Source organism: Thamnophis elegans, chromosome 12 (assembly GCF_009769535.1).
Source record: "Thamnophis elegans isolate rThaEle1 chromosome 12, rThaEle1.pri, whole genome shotgun sequence".
Lineage (NCBI taxonomy): Eukaryota > Metazoa > Chordata > Lepidosauria > Squamata > Colubridae > Thamnophis > Thamnophis elegans.
In genome coordinates this window covers 37,555,197-37,573,761 of record NC_045552.1, presented here as the reverse complement: position 1 = coordinate 37,573,761, position 18,565 = coordinate 37,555,197, and the positions used below count along the sequence as shown (strand labels likewise).

At 43.5% G+C, this 18,565-nt stretch overlaps 1 protein-coding gene across 1 annotated transcript; it reads right to left on the bottom strand.

Annotated features, from left to right (window-relative positions):
• Positions 1-4,384: 4,384 nt before the first annotated feature.
• MAGT1 (magnesium transporter 1) lies at positions 4,385-16,182 on the bottom strand. Its single transcript, XM_032227631.1, has 10 exons — positions 16,037-16,182; positions 13,562-13,731; positions 11,604-11,721; positions 10,486-10,626; positions 9,029-9,169; positions 8,168-8,257; positions 7,596-7,659; positions 7,025-7,099; positions 6,472-6,562; positions 4,385-6,066 (listed from the first exon to the last, which is right to left on the bottom strand). The coding sequence occupies exons 1-10, from the start codon at positions 16,139-16,141 to the stop codon at positions 6,051-6,053; spliced, it is 1,011 nt and encodes a 336-aa protein (XP_032083522.1). The 5' UTR covers positions 16,142-16,182; the 3' UTR covers positions 4,385-6,050.
• Positions 16,183-18,565: the final 2,383 nt, after the last annotated feature.

Here is an 18,565-nt window from a genome sequence, read left to right as displayed (position 1 = left end):
TTCCCCTCCCCCGCCTCCCCTCTTTCACTCCACGTCCCGCCATTGGCTCTCAGGGGCTGGCATCTTTTTTTCGATTGGGCAGATCACCTCGGCGCTGTTACTAGGGCGGTTGGCGTCATCACTCTTCTCTACCGCTTCCGATTGGCTGCTACGGCGGCTGTCGTCAGCTGTTGTCACGCCGCATGACATCACTTGAAAGGAGATCGGATTGCGGGAGGGGGCGAGCGCTCTCCGGCCGTCTGTCCCAATGCAAAAGGCAAAAACTCTTTGCAAGAGGTAGTTTTGATATTACACCTGCCACAGACTGACTGTGTTGCACACCTGGTTTGACAGAGCTTAAAGCAGAGGTCTTCAAACTTTGCAACTTTAAGACTTGTGGACTTCAACTCCCAGAATTCTGAGAATTCTGGAAGTTGAAATCCACAAGTCTTAAAAGTTGCAAAGTTTGGAGTCCCCTGGCTTAATGCATCAATTCTTCTCACTTATTTTAAAACACATTATATGACTTTATAAAAAAAAAAACTTCTGCATTTAACATTTTTACTGTTGAGAAAACATTCTACCATCACTAACCATCTTGTCTCCCGAAGTTGTGGGAGCTTCCTCACTGGAAGTTTTCAACAAGAGACTGGAGACTGCCCTCTGTCAAAAATGGTGTAGGGTCTGCTTGGGTGAGAGGGTTGAACTAGATGACCTACAAGATCATCTCCAACTCCAAGGTACCTTCTTATGACATTAGTGATCCCTCTACCAAATCACCTGGTTTTGATCTGCCTCGCTATATCTGGACAAAATTGAACAGAATTAGGTAGGTACTGGAAGAAGTGCCTCTGCCCTGTATCAGTGAGGATGGAAAGATTCCCTCATGATTGTGATGCTGATAGGCAAACTATGAAACATATTGTGCTCTCTGGTTCCCTAGATCTGCATGAAGCAATGCTAGAGGCAAGTGCCTGGATGGCTGAATTGGACATCCAGACATACGGCCTCTGCCGCACCTCTGTAAAAGGTTTGTATGTAACTAGGGGGATTGTGTGTATATGCTTACTTCTCTTCTGTCAGGTTCTCATCATATGTTAAATAACTTAACAAAACCAAAATTGGCCAAATTCTGTCATTAATCTTTAAATTGAGGTTTATAAAGCTGAATGGTCAACATAGTCAACAAAATCATAATAGCCTTTATTTCTGTGTCACCATAGTTGATAATTACAACTATTGCAATCTGACCATCCTGATTCTTAGTTTAGTGCAACATATTCAAGAGCCAAAAGATATGTAACAATGGGCCAAAGTAAAACAAAAATGAATGATATTCAAAATACTTATATCAAGATGACGAAGGTATTTTAAAGGAAAAATATACATCACCCAGCTAACATCTAGCCAATTCCTGGTCATTATAATGGCTCCTCTCCTAACTTGAGAAAGTAAAGACTCTTGAAACGGAGTATTTCAAAAGGAACCTTTAATCAGTCAGGATGGAAACTATTAGAAGCAAAGCAGCATCTGAAAACCTTTAGGCCATGCAAATGGGATTAAGCTGATAATGACCCCTCCCCTTTGTCGAATGCAGATTCTGACCAATACACAAGTGTGAAGATGCTTCCTTAACTCTTCTGCCCTGGGAGTCAATAAAACACACGTTCCCATGGCTATCTCTAGTTAGACATCTAAGTTATATATCCCACATGGCTACCATAAACATCCCTCCAGAGATGTTGGGACCTTCGGTCTCCCGGTGACAGGAAACCAGTTGTAAAGTTGCAAAACTCAGTTGTTTCAGATACAGCTAATGATTTAACTCTGAGGCTCCCCTCCTCCCAATTGAATGGCAGTATCACTTTTAGTGATCTGACAGTCATTTTCTTAGACAAATCAGTATTCTTTCCTTGGCAACAATAGTTTTCTTAGAAACAGTCAATTGCAATATTATTCTAACGAATTGTTTCATTGGACTGTTTTACTGATAAATTTGTGTTCAGGAATGTCTGTAGAGATTCTCAGTCATCCAGGTCATAGTTGTCCCAAAGGTGCTTTTTTCAAGAGACAACTGGACTTTCGTGTTTTTCTTTGAAGACGTTTCACCTCATCCAAAAAGCTTCTTCAGCTTTGACTGGATCATGGGGAATGGAATGATTTATATTCCTTGCAGACAGCCGGTCATTTACATTCTTTTAGAGGGTCATTGAGGCCACTTGGAGGTTTTCCTGTGTCCTCAGGGTCATCTGAGTGGTGCAAATGGTTCCTATAGTCTGCAATTTTTCTTGAAATCTGATGTGGGAGTATGAATGGGTTTCCAGAAAAATTGCAGACTACAGGAATCATTTGCACCACTCAGGTGACCCTGAAGATACAGGCAAACCTCCAAGAATGCAAATGACCAGCTGTCTCCAAGAAATATAAATCCTTCCATTCCTCACTATCCTGTCAGAGCTGAAGAAGCTTCTTGGATAAGCAGTGATGGGTTACGACCGGTATGCCCCAGTACGGGTGTACTGGTGCCTGCCCGGAGCACCGGGTACCATTCCTGTACAGTGCTCTGGAGGGCCTGCCCACCCTCCCACCCACCCATCTACGCTTACTGATATTTGAACTTTGGGGTTTCTGCACATGCACATGGAGCATATGGCACCTGTGTGACACTCCACCAAGCAGCTGGAGCATCGTGGAACATTACAGACGATAAGTATGTGTGCTTGCATGCTGCATGCGTTCATATGGTCTACACGGAATCCCCCACTGATGAGAAGTGAAATGTCTTCAAATAGAAACAAGAAAATCCAGTTGCCTCCTCCAAAAGCACTGTTGAGCTCAGTATTTGATTTTCTACATCAGGTTTTGGACAGCAAGAGGGGAAATTAATTATTTAGTTAATTAAATATAAATAATTGTTGAGGACATCTGACTCCAAAATGGCTCTGGGTAGATTTAAAGGAAGGTGAGACTGAGCCGACATATTTCCCGGTTGGTATGTTGCCTGCATTTATGACAAAAAATGGTGGGTGGACGTCATGGAAATTTTGATCGAACAAAATGATGCGTTGGTAACATGCTTCCGCAAGGGCCTGCTCATTTGTTTTATTGGCGTGAAAGACAAGATGTTTGTTGGGTTCCAGAACGACATTTTGTTTGCATGCTTCCAGCGCCTTCAGTTACATCGTCAGGTCAACAATATCAATTCCCAGAAGCAATGCTAAAGAATGTGGCACGTAAATTCAATAATAAATAAGTGATCGTTGGAATTTGGCAGTTCATACAAACAGTACGGACTTCGGCTTGGGAACCATATAAGATACCCACACAAGGCTTTGGAACCTCGAGGAAGAAACCAAAGTACAGGCTTGGGATCCTGAACCAAGAAACTCACCTGTGGCCAGTATTGGATGGCTATCAGATGTGCCCCCTATGGCAATGGGGTTGCTGGGTCAAGTGCCTGAACTGGTAGTGACAAAGTCACCATGGACCAATGCAATATAATAGTAGTAATGATGTCAATATAAAACAACCAAGACGAAACAATAGAATGAATGTGACATTGCCATAAAACCTCCTCAACTTTGTCCCTATATTTAGGACTTTATACATCAGCAATGAAACACCAATCCTACTTTTTTAGGGCAGTTGAAACCCTATCTTTGGCAACCTTTTTTTGAACCGCAGTCATTTTCGACCAACTTTGCTCCAATTTATCTAGATGGAGATCACTCAGGAGAATATTTTTCTTATTTTGTTTAATAGAGCACAAGTTGTACAAGATGGCCGAGTTTTGTTTCTCTTAACAAAATATTGCTGGAGATGTTATGTCTCAAAGTTGCTGAAACTTCAGTCATATTGTAGAAGGCTGCAATATGGGGTCAAATGACTATATCTCCGCAAGTATTGCATCGGCAAACGTAACACTTTACCAATGTTCATTGGGGACATGGGTTCACACCAAATTTCATTGAAATCTGTGATGGTCGAGCAGGGCACTTTTCTGAAATCAGACTTCACATGGAATGACCCGCAAGCGTGTGCATGCACACACTCACGCAGCTCCATCTGCACAAGTGGCATGCACATAGGCCTGCCAATCCCGCAAATGAAGCACACTTGGCCACGGCTCGCACCACCATTGCCAGCCGTTTCCACGCCCCAGCTGCAATCCCCTCATGGCCCACTAGTGGGCGGTGGCCACAAGTAGGGGACCCCTGACCTAAATGAATGGAATTTCAATGGTGCCAATATTGAAGGTGATTTGAGGGCAGCTTCACATCAGCTAACTGAAAAGAAGGTGCTCAGCTGTTCTTCTCCACAATGGAGGGGGAAAGGCTGTGCAGTAGGACATCTCTGTGCAGTGAGGTTTTCCAGATGCAGTCAAGTTCCCCCCAAAAATTGCTGATTCAGGCTAAGAAATTGTTTATTGAAAGCTGACAAATATCCATAATAGCCATTTCAATATCCATGCTACAACTTGGATGCTCTCAATAATATAAAAATGTATTTTTCAAACATTGTTGGAATCAAATACTGAAAAATAGTACAATGGTGTTAAGGCACTTGGAAAGTCATTGAATACAGGAAACCTTTGTAAGAGACAATTGAACAGCCGAGTTACAGTAGTAGCTACTTCAAGAAATATCTTTTTATGGAGCTTCCACAGCCCTTATTACACCCTGCCCAAAATAAACCAATGCAAACCAAACCCAGGATGGAGTCTCCTTCCTGTGGAGAACCTGAGCCTTAGCACTAAACCCAAGCAGGGGAGAGAGAAGAGGGAGAACTATTCAAATGGCACCAACTCTCGCCTGAAGAAAACCAGCTATTACAGTCTCTGCTTATTTTGGGAGTCGTTCTTTCCTCTCCAAAATGTCTTGGAAGTTAAAAATAAAAAAGTCCATTGAATAGTATGTGTCCGTTGCCATAGTTAGACAGGTTAGCATGTCTAATATCTAGTCAGGATTCAGAATGAGAAATGTTTCAATTTAACTGGGTTCTTCCCACATTATCTACTTTTCCTTTGATTTTGGTACAAATGCCAGGATTATATACATAGCACCTACACGAGATAAAGAGGAGATTCTGGTTTTGTGTTTCTTCCTCCCAACTGCTCAATCGTGAAAATAATTTGAAGAATGCCAGTGATCTCTTTTGGGGACATAGTGGAGGACTGGATATTAAGTTCAACCCACCACAGGCAATGTCCATGTTCAAAGCTGAAAAGGTGACTGTGTTTGGTAAAGATCAGCACAACAATACTAGAACTCAACTGCAGAGCTCAATCTACATGGTGGTGTAGATCTCAACACTGTCCACGTTTGATGGAAGGGCAGCATAGAATTCTAGGAGGTTCAGTTCAGCAGCAGGAGACCAAGGAAATGGAAACGGTCTCACAAATGGCAACAGCATTCATTTCTCTTCAAAGAAAAGACCGAAGAAGGCCACTTCATTAAATGCTTAGCAGGTTCAACCGTTATTTCCCACCCTATATGTTTATCTGTTGGTTCTACTCTTTAAGCGAAAGCAAATCGCCTATTGCACAGAACCAAAACACCAAAATCAGACTCGCTACCCATATCAAGAGATAACATGCTCAGGTCTTGCAAGACTAAGAAATCTTGCTGAGAAATAAAATCCCTGCAGGTGCTAGAAAAACGGCCACGATGGGAGCTTACCTATGAAAGGACCATCCTTGCCTGAAAAAGCCCATCAACCCAGGTGAGCCACTTCTGAAGCTCTTGCAGCATGCAGAACTGCGAACCGAAAACCCCTGTATACATGCAAGGCATAAAGAGGTGCGCGAGTTTAAACTTTTGGAACTTTTTTTGCCTTTTTTAGGCTCCCTTGTTCTTAAGACAAGAAAGTGGCCCTTTGGCCTTGGGAAAATGGGAACGGGTAATGTGCTGTAATATGCATCCTGACGTTTAGAGCAAAGGGTTTATCTTGTCAAGGCACCAGGGATCTTTGGTTAGGTGTGCAAGGATTTCGTTCGTTTTAAAGAGAGGTAGCACGATCTGGATCTTGGACACCAGTGCTCCACTTTGGCGAATCACAATACAGCAACATTCTTAATTCATCAGAAAGCTGAAAGGAAAGAAATATACGTGTGTATATATATATATATATATATAATATTTATCTGTCTGGGTGCACCCGGATCATTATCTAATTTTTAAAAAGCGATTCCTTCCTAATCCTAATGACACAAAGCAAAAACAAATATATTTTGCAACATTCATCCTTTCAAGAACCCCTGGAAAGGATGATAAAAACACACCAAATGAAAAGATGCTAGACAATACAAAGCAGGGAGCAGGAAATTCAACATGGTGAGTGGGGCTCTCTATCTATATTAAGAACTTAGGGTAATCCAAACTATGCCCACATTGGGTGTGCCATAAACTCTGGAGTTGGCAGGTGCATTTCATAATTCTACTAATAATCTATTTCTTGGAGCAGAGTAATTTAAAAGATAGAAAACACACATACCTGTATGGATAGCCATGGTATTTGGATCTAAATACCGAGAGCAGCCAGCTGAAGAACACAACCACAAGGCCAATGCCAGCCATGCACATTACTATGGAAGAGGAAAAAAGTCTATTCATGTTACCCGAAAGCTCACATCGTGAGACTGAACTGTAAAGGGGAGGGCTCAGCAAAGCATTGGAAAGAGGAGGGAGCGTTTTGCAAAATGGGAATGCCGCCACTGCCTCCATGCATTTACATAACAAACAACTTCCTGCGGACCCCACAGGATGCAGCAGCTCCAGCAGCAGCAGGAGAGGTACCCCAAAGGCCTGCCAAGGTAACCCTTCTAACGACTGGCACCACTTGGTTCAGCAGTGCTCTGGGAAGGCAAGTCTGCAAGAAAAACTTCAGGAAGACTAAAAAAGGGCCCCGCAACCCTTTAACTGAAAGGAATGGCGGACATATTTTCTGCTGGCAATTGACTTAATCCTACGAAATGCTGAGCAACTGTTTAAACCCTCCCTCTCTTCCCCACCTGTGAAAGCATTTAGCTGTCAGTTCTGATACTTACTTTTTCTCTTCCCCACTTCCAAGTCAGACGTAGCAGCTTCATAAAGAAGCACAATCCCCAGAGTGACACCTGCATCTGGGAGAAGGCAGGTTAAGGCCACAGCCATAGACAGAACGAAGCCTTTCATCTTTGAGAGAGATCCCATCTTACCTAATTATTGCAATTTCTACACTTTTACAGGGATGGTTAACAAAACATCTGCCCAAAGTTTAGCGTGTCATTTGAACATAACATAGAATGGTAATTCCAACTAGGGAGCAGAGTTATGTTTACAGATATTCCTTACTTAGCGACCATAACTGGGACTGGCTACTCAATCACTAAACACCACAGTTGTTAAGTGGAATATCATATGGATTTTAAGTGAATCACAATTATTAAGTAAGAGGGGTCTGTAGATTCGTCCTAGTAATCTCCTGCCAAGATTGGTAGGAATAAATCTGCAGCACACTCCCCCTCGGCCCAACGCAGGCCATTTTCTAAATGGTAAAACCATCATACAGCAGCACGTGGCTGGAAAAACACTATTTCTGATTGTACTTTTCCATATTCTGTTTATTCTCAAGGATACTAAACAGTAAAACGATATGCGTTTCAGCAACAAATTGTGCTTGGCTGCTTCCATGGATGTAGTTCTGGAAAATAAAGAGATCAAACAAATGAAATTACTTCAGTGGGACAAACAAAGCTCAGAACCTGTATTTGCTTGTGAGCAGAAAATCACCACCACCACCCCCAAATCCGTTCTTTACAAAATGAAGTTGAGCTCAGAACAATTTGATGGCAAGTTCTGGCAATTAGTAATAGCACTTAGACGTATATACTGCTTCATAGTGCTTTTACAGCCCTCTCTAAGCAGTTTACAGAGGCAGCCTCTTGCCCCAAACAATCCAGGTCCTCATCTGATCCACCTCAGAAGGATGGAAGGCTGAGTCAACCTTGAGCCGGTGAGATTTGAACTGCCAAACTCCAGCTAACAGTCAGCTGAAGTAGCTTACAGTGGTGCACTCTAACCACTGCATCACCTCGGCTCTCAGCATTAATGCTCTCAGCAGCACTACCCCTCCCCCACTACCTCCCACTGAACTTGGAAATTGCCCAGTAGAGGAGCCAAGGAAAATGATCAAGGAAAAATGAACTCACCATTTGACCTGTGTGAGGATTCTTATGAGCGTATGGTGGCCCTCTGATGTGATTCCACATCTGTCCTGATGTCATAGCCAGAACAAAGCACTAAAAAACCAGAGACTGAATCAGCTGCCATGCGTGTGCCACCAGCAAACCTACTACAGCAACGTGGCCTATATATTAACTAACCTCAAACAGGGCTTTTTTTCACACTTTCAGTTATTTCCAACATTTATTCTTACGTTGACCTCAAAAACAGCATTTACAAACTATTCAGCTGTTAATTACCCAATGGTATGATTTAATCAGGTATAATTTATATCAGGCTCCGGTACGGGCGTACCGGAGCCTGCCCAGAGCACCAGATACCATTCCGGTACGGTGCTCCAGAGGGTCCACCCGCCTGCCTGAGCTCCTTACCAGTCTTTTAAGTCTTTGGCGCTTCCATGCATGCGCATGGCACATACAGCACCTGCGCGACACTCTGCTGAGCAGCTAGAGCATCGCGGAGGCTCACAGAGGTACTAAGATGCATGTACCCGCTGCGCGTGTGTGCATGCGTGCGTCCATGTAGATGCTGTCGGGCCCGTTGGAATGGGATCCGGAACCCACCACTGATTTATGTCCTATCAATAATCAATTTATTCTCAAAGAAACCAAAGAGATCTAAAATGTTGGTTTCAGAGCTGCCCGTTTCCTGAAAAAAATAACTCCTAAATAAGAATACAGAAACCTTCTTTCCTCGAGTTCTCTCTTTTTAAAAAGGGGAAAAAGGAATGCCCAATGCAGCTTCTTCAGGATAGTTCATGCTGCATGCCTGTGTGACTGAGTTGAGCAAGGAGTCAAGAGAGGTCTTTAAAATGTCAGATTGCTTACCAAAGCAGCAAAAGCCCAGCCTGTCTTGTTATAGAGAAAATCTAGGTTGCTTCTTCTTAAATAGACGAGGCCACCAATGACGGCCAGCAGCAGCCCCAACATCAAAGGTCCGGCATAGTTTGGTGGTCTTATCACTCGGATCTGTGAGAAAGACAGTTTGCAATTGTCATTTCGAATCTACTTACCCTGAGAGTCATTATTTCACTGCCATCAATGGGATGTAACTTTTCAGCACTGGGGTCATTAAAATGCCACCTGACTTGGATGTCTCCCACATGGCTTCTAAAATGTTTGCATGATTTATGGAAAGGGAGCACATCGAATTCTTACATGGGGGGAGGGGTTGGGGGTCTCAGCCAGGTATAGCATGGGATGACTAATCCACAACATAAAGAACAATTTAAAACAAAGATTATGTCATGCTTTGTTTATTAATATGTGTCTTTGTACCTTTTGAAGGACAGGACAGAAATAATTAAATGGAGTAATAAATAGTATAATTCCAATAATGAAAATAGCTGCTGCTTATTTCACTGCTCTCCTACTGTGATGATGGAGGAGAATCTGTACAAAGCAGGTTCCCAGCAGTGTCTTCAGATCAATTTTCCACCAAAGAAAAAGTTATACTAAGAAAGGTAATAAAAAGTATTAGAAATGATCCACAGAGAAAAATGCGGATTAACTTCTAAAGTTAGATATTCAAGCTACTTTCATGTTTTAATTACTATTACAATAAGTAACTTGATTATTAAAATATAGCCAAGCAATTTTACAAAAAATGTTCATTCAAAAAGCAAGTATTCTCAGGAAGTTGAATAATAAATAAGTGGGATGAGCACTGAATTGCACCACTGCACATTCTAGCACACTCCTGAGTTGTAAGACAAATGCTAAACCCATAATAAAAAGCTCATTTTTATAAAACTTGCCGTGATAGCTTTGACATCAAGTGAGTACATCTGAAAACTAGCAAACTCCAGAAGTGTTGGGTTGTTTTTTTTTAAGTATCTGATCCCTCAACCACCCTACATTTCCATTTTGGGAATTAACAAAAATAATTGTTTTCATGAAAACATGAACCATACGGGTTCATATATCCAGTTAGAGACCAAGAGTGTCAAACTCAAAGCCCACAGGCTGGATCTGGCAAATTGTGGTTTACAATTTGTTCTAATCTGTCCAAATTGTGGTCCTAATAATCCACACAAGACACAGTGTTTTTTGCTTAGTTTTGGCATCATGCTAAATCCAGCAGATAAGACAGAAGTTGGTTCTACTTTGGACCAACATTAAAGCAGCTCGGTCTCTTTGAAAAGCAGTCCTACTCTCTGAAGCCGAAGGAGATGCCCAGAGTTCAGCTGTGGTCCCCCAAAGCAACAATGGGATAAGATACCGTCTCTTTGGGCAGTCAAGAGTTAAAAGCATTACATCAGAGGCAAAATCTAGTGTTTACTTACGTTCACATCTGTTCGATCAGCCACCCAGCGGGCAAGCTGTTCAGCAGCAAAACCTCGTACTTGCAGCTCATAAGTGTCTCCTCTTTTGGGCTTCCCTTTTGGTGGGAAATTAATGAAGGTTGGAGCAGAATTCATGTTGAGCTTTATTTTTCAGCAAAATATACAAAAATATGTAATTGAAAACTTAGTCTCTAATGCCAAAGTTTAAATCCATGCTGTCAGAAGAACCCAGATTCTCAGCTTATGGGAACAATATTTACTTTACAACTGATAATGTTAGCTCCTCTGCCATTAGACTAAATAGGTAGTCCATTTAAACCATTCACTTAGTGACCCTTCCAAGTTACAACTGAAAAAACTGACGACGGGTCTTCGTGCTTATGACCAACGCAGCCTCTCCGTGGTCACGTGATCAAAATTGGAGTGCTTAGCAAGAAGCAGGTATTTGCGACAGCTGCAGTGTCGTGGGACTATGTGATTTTTGACACCTTTGCAGCATGGCTCAGCGACAAGCAAAGTCAACAGGGGAAGCCATATTCTTTTAAGAACGATGGCAAAAAAAAAAAGGTTTAAAATTGGGCTTGACTCACTTAACACTTGACTTGCTTAGCAACCGACATTCTGGTCCCAACTGTGGTTGTGAGTGAAGGAATGCCTGGTCAAGGATGGGAAAAGCCTTTTGACCACTGGAGCCTTCCGGCTACTCTAGAACAGCTATTCTTAACCTGGGCACAATGTCAGTGCTGCAGAAGTGTTCTCTTCAGTCTTCTCCACCTTGGCAACTTTTCAGATGCTGCCTCGGGAAGTCTGGGAATTGCAGTCCACACATCTTAAAAGTTGCTAAGGTGGAGAAACACTGAGATAGACAAGCAACCAGCAGTTCACATTCTTACAATCTTAATCTTTACCTCTACTAGCCTTAGGACAATCCAAAGTGTTTTTAATGAAGAGAAATAATATTTAGGGACTTATTTTTTGAATAATTATAATTCAGATTGTTTTCTAAATATCTTAATTTTTTTTCAAAATAAAAGCAATGTTACCTTTTACTATCCTTTGTCATACAAAACCCCTATAAGCAATTCCTATAAGGTTTAAAGTCACAAGAAACTCCTCACCATCTGAAATACATCAGCACCTTCATCGAAATCCACCATGGCAAAAAAGATCCTGTTGGTAAATGCACTTGAGTATCGCCAGGAGTTTGCCAGAATCTGGTACTCCTCATCAGCTTGTCTGTCAGAAATGAAAGGGGGCATTAATGAAGAAAGATCAGATTTGAAGAAAGGAAGCCCAGCCACGGACACTGGTGGTATCAGGGACATAAGCCCTGCACCAACATTAGCAATTGTCAGAAAGTGTGTTGCTCGTCTCATTTAGATCCTGCAAAGCTTTAAATTAGCACCAAGAGCCCTTCCAAAATTTGCCACTAAATATACATAAGGAAATGTATAGAAATCTACCTAACTGTACTTATTTAGTTCACATTTATATTTAATTTAAAACAATTTAATCAAATTTAGTTCCCACCACCAGTCTCTATCCTGAACTGGATTGCAGTTTGAAATGTGGCTGCCCATATGTGACTTTTGATTCTATAAAGGTGGTGCTTTGCTGTTTGGTGAAACTCATAAATGAGACACCATTTAGATTTCACTAAAACAAACTAAAGCTCTTGCAGCTCATTATGTTGGATGTGCCACATCCGTGAATATACATGCACTCATGCACACAGGAGAACAAATGTGCTTCAGGCCTGAGAAGCTAGAATTTAATTTCAGAATGGTGTGAAAAGAATTGTTACTGCCTTCTATATGTTCCTATCAAAGTTAGTGATGGCTCGTGAATATCTGGACCTTCACTTCCCTGTTTGGTGTAAAGACAACACATCCAGTCATAGTAATCTTGATTGCTAAACCACTTTATACATGCGACAACTCATGACATAATTCCACCCAGGACTGCTACATCAATTTACAGACTGTAAGCTGCAATAATGGGTGTATTTAAAATCCTCTCCTTTAAAAGTGGGATAAGGGAAGAATAATGGCCTGCTTGATTGATTTGATTGATTTGCACCATCAAAGTCTAAGTACCCTGTGTCTTTCCAAACAAAGACATACTGATTCGGAGTCCCAATTTGTACTCCTATTCTTTGTCAGTGATCAGATGTGCAGGTGGCCCTCGACTTACAACCAGTGTAACATTACAAACAATGCTACACTTAATGACCAAACTTGGACTTGAAGATTACTATCTGTCCTCAAAGTTATGACAGCCACTTCATTCTCACAGCCATGTGATTGCACTTCAGACTTAGCAACTAGGTCACATTTAGGACCACTGACAGTGTCCCTCAGCCATGTGATTGCGTTTTGCAACATTTTATTGTTGTTTTCTGGGGGGAAATGCCCATCGAATAAAATAGGCTACTACTTATAACCATGTGCTTTACTTAACAACCAGGGTGAGTCACTTAATGACCATCGTAAAAATGATTGTAAACCTGAGACTAGTCATGTGGTGACTTGACTTACAACCGCAATGATTTATGATCAAAGTTCTGGTCCCATGTGTGGTTGTAAGTCAAGGGTTGCCTGTAGCTGTCTCCAATCTCTGTTGTGCTATTTGAAAACTTGGCTGACCATCTCTGATACTGGGTGTTCTTAACAACAGACCAGTGGCTCATTCCAACTTGCTACTTTTAACAAAATAATCATTGGATCCTAATCGAAAGATTAGGATGTTCGTAAGTGATACGTTCTTTTCTACCCAAATAGCTGAGGTGCCACTGATCAGTTAGTTTCTAAAATCACTTGCTTTTGGGAACTTTAGGAACATATACAACTTGTTTAAAGAAATGCTGTTCATAACCTGCAATTATAGCAGGTTCAGCATAATATTAATCCCCATACATGAGCTCATTTTAAGAGAAATATTTATAAATTACCATTTCACAAATGGCTGTTTTATCAGCTTTTAACAAACATAACCCCAGCATGGAAATTCTTAAAATGCATTAATGAGTATACTCTTCTGGCAATATGGTGAATTTCTAAATAACTGAAATTCTTACTTGCACACAACGCATTGTCTGTGAGGCTGAAGGGCAGTGAACATTATTATCACAGAATAATTCCTTGGTGGTGCCTTTACCAGACGTCGAAATTTGTCCCCATTCAGTCGAATAACTGATCTTTTGCTAGTCCATTCAATCAACTGGCTTACTTTTTCAGAAAGCACCATCTAGGTTAGAAAGAAATTCTGCAATGTTAAATGCATGCCGTTTTTCAGGCACCTAAATGGTCACAGCTTAAATGTTAATTCATTCACAGCGTATTTCACATCACAGCTTATCGTGAGAAGTGTCGCCTCCCACTAATTTACCATGATGTGGTAAATCTGTAGTACTATAGGATTATATGATCTCTCTTCACATGGCATTCCACAATTTCCACCCTCTTTTTCCTCTTTCACCTTTCACTGTCAAGTTCATCTGCAAGCAAATTCACAGGATTTGAAGGATTGAAAGAAACCCAACAACACACAAATATTCACATTATTTTTGCACAATATGCCTATATGAAAAATAAGGGTCTGCAAATTAAAAATAAACCCAGGAAAGAAACTGGGGGGGGGGGGGAGGCCTGCAAGTTCTAGTCCTGCCTTAGGTAAAACTTGGAACAGGTACTCTCTGTCAGCCCAACCCACCTCGCAGGATTGTGGTTGTGGAGAAAATAGGTGGAAGCTACGTTCATGGCATTGAGTTATTTATAAAAATAAAAAAGTATTAGCTATATTCTTTGCATTGCTTATAACAGTAAATTTAAAAAAAAACATTAATTACGCTGTTGCTTTTATACATCACTTTTCCTATCCTGGCATACCATCCATCCTGCTCTTCCCCCCCCCCCCAGCAACCACCCTCCAAAGTGGATTTGGCTGAGATCAACACCAAAGTTGCCATGTGTTAAGTCTGTGCAGGATGCCAGATACATATTGTGCAAACACAGCGACGTCTTGTCCCAAGGTGCTTTTTCAGGAGGCAACTGGACTTTCTTGTTTTTTGTTTGACGACGTTTGGCTTCTCATCCAAGAAGCTCCTTCAGCTCTGACAGGATAGTGGGGAAGGGAAGGACTTATATTCCTTGCAGACAGTTGGTCATTTGCATCCTTTTAGAGGGCCCTGGAAGCTCTAGGAGGTTTATCTGTCTCCTCAGGGTCACCTGAGTTGGTGCGCCTGGTTCCTGTAGTCTGCAATTGTTTTTTTCTCTCTGGAAATCCATTCCTACTCCCACACCATTCCAAAGGTGTCCATCCCAATTGTATAGCTAAAAGTCTGTAGAGATTCTCAGTCGTCCAGGTCATGGTTGTCCCAAAGATGCTTTTTTCAGGAGGCACTTCTGCACTTTTTTTTTTCTTTGAAGACTGCAAGGAATATAAATCCTTCTGTTCCACACAATCCAGTCAGAGCTGAAGAAACTTCTTGGATGAGAAGCAAACCATCTTCAAAAGAAAAAAACCCAGAAAGTCCAGTTGCCTCTTGGAAAAAAAAGCACCTTTGGGACCACCATGGCCTGGAGGACAGAGAATCTCCATAGACCTACAGCCACATCTTCCCTCCCTGCCCTTTCAGCCTGTGTGCCATGTTCATGTCATCCACATTGGAGGGGGAGGAGACACTTTGAGAGCTGCAGGCAATCGAATTTCATTTTAATATATGCGGATTTGCATATTCAAAGCGACCCTAAAGTTGTTGATTATGATTCTTGATGAATGTATCTTGTCAGAGAGCATCTGCACCAAAGACAAATTCCTTGGGTGTCCAATCACACTTGGCCAATAAAGACTTCTGTTCTATTCTACTTCTATTCCTTATTCTGTTCTGTTCCTATTGTATTCTTCTTATTCTATTCTTATTCCTATTCTATTCTATTGTAAGCCTCGGCCAGTCCGGTGCAAGGCAGGGAGGCCCTACACTGCAGGGTCCCGGCAAAGAAAACGCCTGAATGATCCTTCCCCCTCTGGGCAGAACTCCGCCGGAGAGACGGACGGCGCTCCCAGGGAAGCGCAGCCAGGGCTGCCAGGCGGAGGGGCGCCCATCCCGCCGCCGAGCGGTGTCCCGGGTCCGCCCTCGGGGTGGGGGGAACTTCCCTGGCGAGTATCGGGCTGCCTGAGAGGCCCCCAACTGAGAGGCGGCTCGGCTTCCCTCCCGACAAGGCGGCAGCGAAGAGCCGGAAGGAAGGCGCCCAGAGGCGCCCTCTTCTCGGCTTGAAGCGCTTCTTCCCATCGAGAGGCGGAGGGACGCCCAGGCCGCCCGGGTCTGGTGCGAAACGCCGCCACCGACAGCCTCGGAGGCCGCGAAGGGCCCCACCAGGCCCCGCCGGTCTCTTCGCATTCCCCCACGGCCGCCCTCCCCCCTCCACGCGTCGAGCCGCCTGGCCTTCTCTGCGCATGCTCAGAGGGCTTCCCTTCGCCCAGGCAACGAGGGTGGATGCGCGGCTGGATGACCTCGGGTTACCCCCGAGCCCGCGGCTGGCGCGCCGCTGACCTCTTTTTTCTTCTGCCCCTCCACTCCGGAGCCGCCCCAGCCGACCAGCAGCCCCAGCCCGCCCAGCATCAAGGCCCGCAGGAGCAGGAGCCGCGGAGCCGCCATAATCGCCAGAGACGGAGGGAGAGAGGGAGACGGCCGGCACCGGCAGCCCGGCTCCCATTGGTCAGACGGGGAGTCGGGCCAGGTTCTGATTGGTCGAGCTGCCACTCCGCCGCCCGCCATTGGTCCGTGACGCTTCCGGTTCCGCTCAGCTTCCGACCTTTCACCTATAGGGAGCAGGAGGCTCTTCAACGAATGAGAAGGGGGCTATCTGGTGCGATATGATTGGAGGGCGGAGGCGGAGCTGCTGTCCAAATCGCCGTGGCCCCACCTACAGCTCTTGCGGGGCGGGAGACGGGGGTGCTTGAGGAAGTGCTGTGGGTCCCAATAGGAGGGAGAATGCAAATACAGGTAGTCCTCGACTTACGACCACAATGGAGCCCAGCATTTATCTTGGGAAGTGAAACATTCGTTAATGGAGTTTTGCCCCATTTTACGACCTTTCTTGCACAGTTGTTAAGCGAGTCACTGCAGTTTTGAAGTTAGCCACACAGTTGTTACGTGAATCTGTCTTCCCCATTGACTTTTGCTTGTCAGAAGGTCGCAAAAAGGGGATCACATAACCATGAAAAGGGGATATTGCACCCATGTCGTAAATATGAGTTGGTTATCAAGTGTCTGAATTTTGATTGTGTGATTTTGGTGATGCTGCAACAGTAAGGTGACCAGATTTTCAGATTGGTAAAGAGGGACACCATTGACCGGGGACGGAGGGCCGGGTGGCTTGATTAAAAATTTTATATTGTCAAAAGGTCACACAAGGCAATTATATGACTCCAGGACACTGAAAGCATCATAAATATGAATCTGTTGCCAAACATCAAAATTTTGATCACATGACCATGAGGATGCTTCAATGGTCGCTAAGTGTGAAAAATGGTCATCAGTCACTTTTTTCAATGCCATTGTAACTTTGGTCACTAAATGAACTGTTTGAAAGCTAAAGCTAGCTTGCATTATGCTAGCTTACATTTTCAAGAGAGAAGCTAAACTCCTTATTAGAATTGAAATAGAAATGAGTAGAGTAGAGTAGAATAGTTTATTAGCCAAGTGTAATTGGACACACAAGGAATTTGTCTTCAGTGTACATAAAAAAAAAATAGAATACATTCATCAAGAATCATAAGTTACAACACTTAGTGATAGTCTCTCTCTCTCTCACACACACACACACACAAACACACACACACACACTCCTCCTCTGGATTCAATGGGACTTTTAGAAAATCCCCCCTCCTGTGCACACACTCCCTCTCTCTCTCTCTCTCTCTCCCCTTCTCTGGATTCAATGGGGTTTAGGAAATCCTCCCTCCTCACACACTCTCTCTTTCTCTCTCTCTCTCTCTCTCTCTCTCTCTCTCTCTCTCTCTCTCTCTCTCTCTCTCTCTCTCTCTCTCTTCCCTCCTCTGGATTCAATGGGGTTTAGGAAATCCCCCCTCCTCACACACTTCCTTTTTCTCTCTCTCTTCCCTCCTCTGGATTCAATGGGGTTTAGGAAATCCCCCCTCCTCACACACTCCCTCTTTCTCTCTCTCTCTTCCCTCCTCTGGATTCAATGGGGTTTAGGAAATCCCCCCTCCTCACACACTCCCTCTTTCTCTCTTCCTTCCTCTGGATTCAATGAGGTTTAGGAAATTCCCCCTCCTCACACACTCCCTTTTTCTCTCTCTCTTCCCTCCTCTGGATTCAATGGAGTTTAGGAAATCCCCCCTCCTCACACACTCCCTCTTTCTCTCTCTCTTCCCTCCTCTGGATTCAATGGGGTTTAGGAAATCCCCCCTCCTCACACACTCCTTCAGCCTCTTTCTCCCCTCTTTCTGGATTCGCTCAGAAGTTTTTAAAATTACCTCTTCTGTAGAGACCAGGTTATCAGCCATGTGAGACACATGCTGTGTTTCTATCAGTAATCCCCTCCTCAAACAACAACAGAGAAGCAGCAGTCCAGGGCGGGGGAGGGGGAGGGGCTGAGCTTCGACAGCCTTGGAGGCAGCTGCTAGCTCGAGAGAGAGAGAGAGAGAGAGAGAGAGAGAGAGAGAGAGAGAGGGGAGGGAGGGGCTGCTCAAAGCAACAGAAAAATAAAAAATCCGTAAGGGAAGTCCGCGGTCTCCACATGGAGTAAGTCTTCTCCTCCCTCAGCCATTGGCAACAGCTCCCAGGGACGCGCGGGTGGGAATGCACTCGTCTCGAAGAAGAATATACACTCCCAGTTGCTAAGAGAGCCTCGGCGGCTGGAGGCTTTTTCGTAACTTTAAAAAAAAACGGGAGTTTTTTTAAAAAAAACGGGACGCGGGAAAAATTGTGAAATAGCATGACTATCCCGCCAAAAGCGGGGCATCTGGTCACCTTATGCAACAGTCGTAAATGTGAAAATGGTCATAAATCACTTTTTTCAGTGCCGTTGCAACTGAACAATCACTAAACGAACTG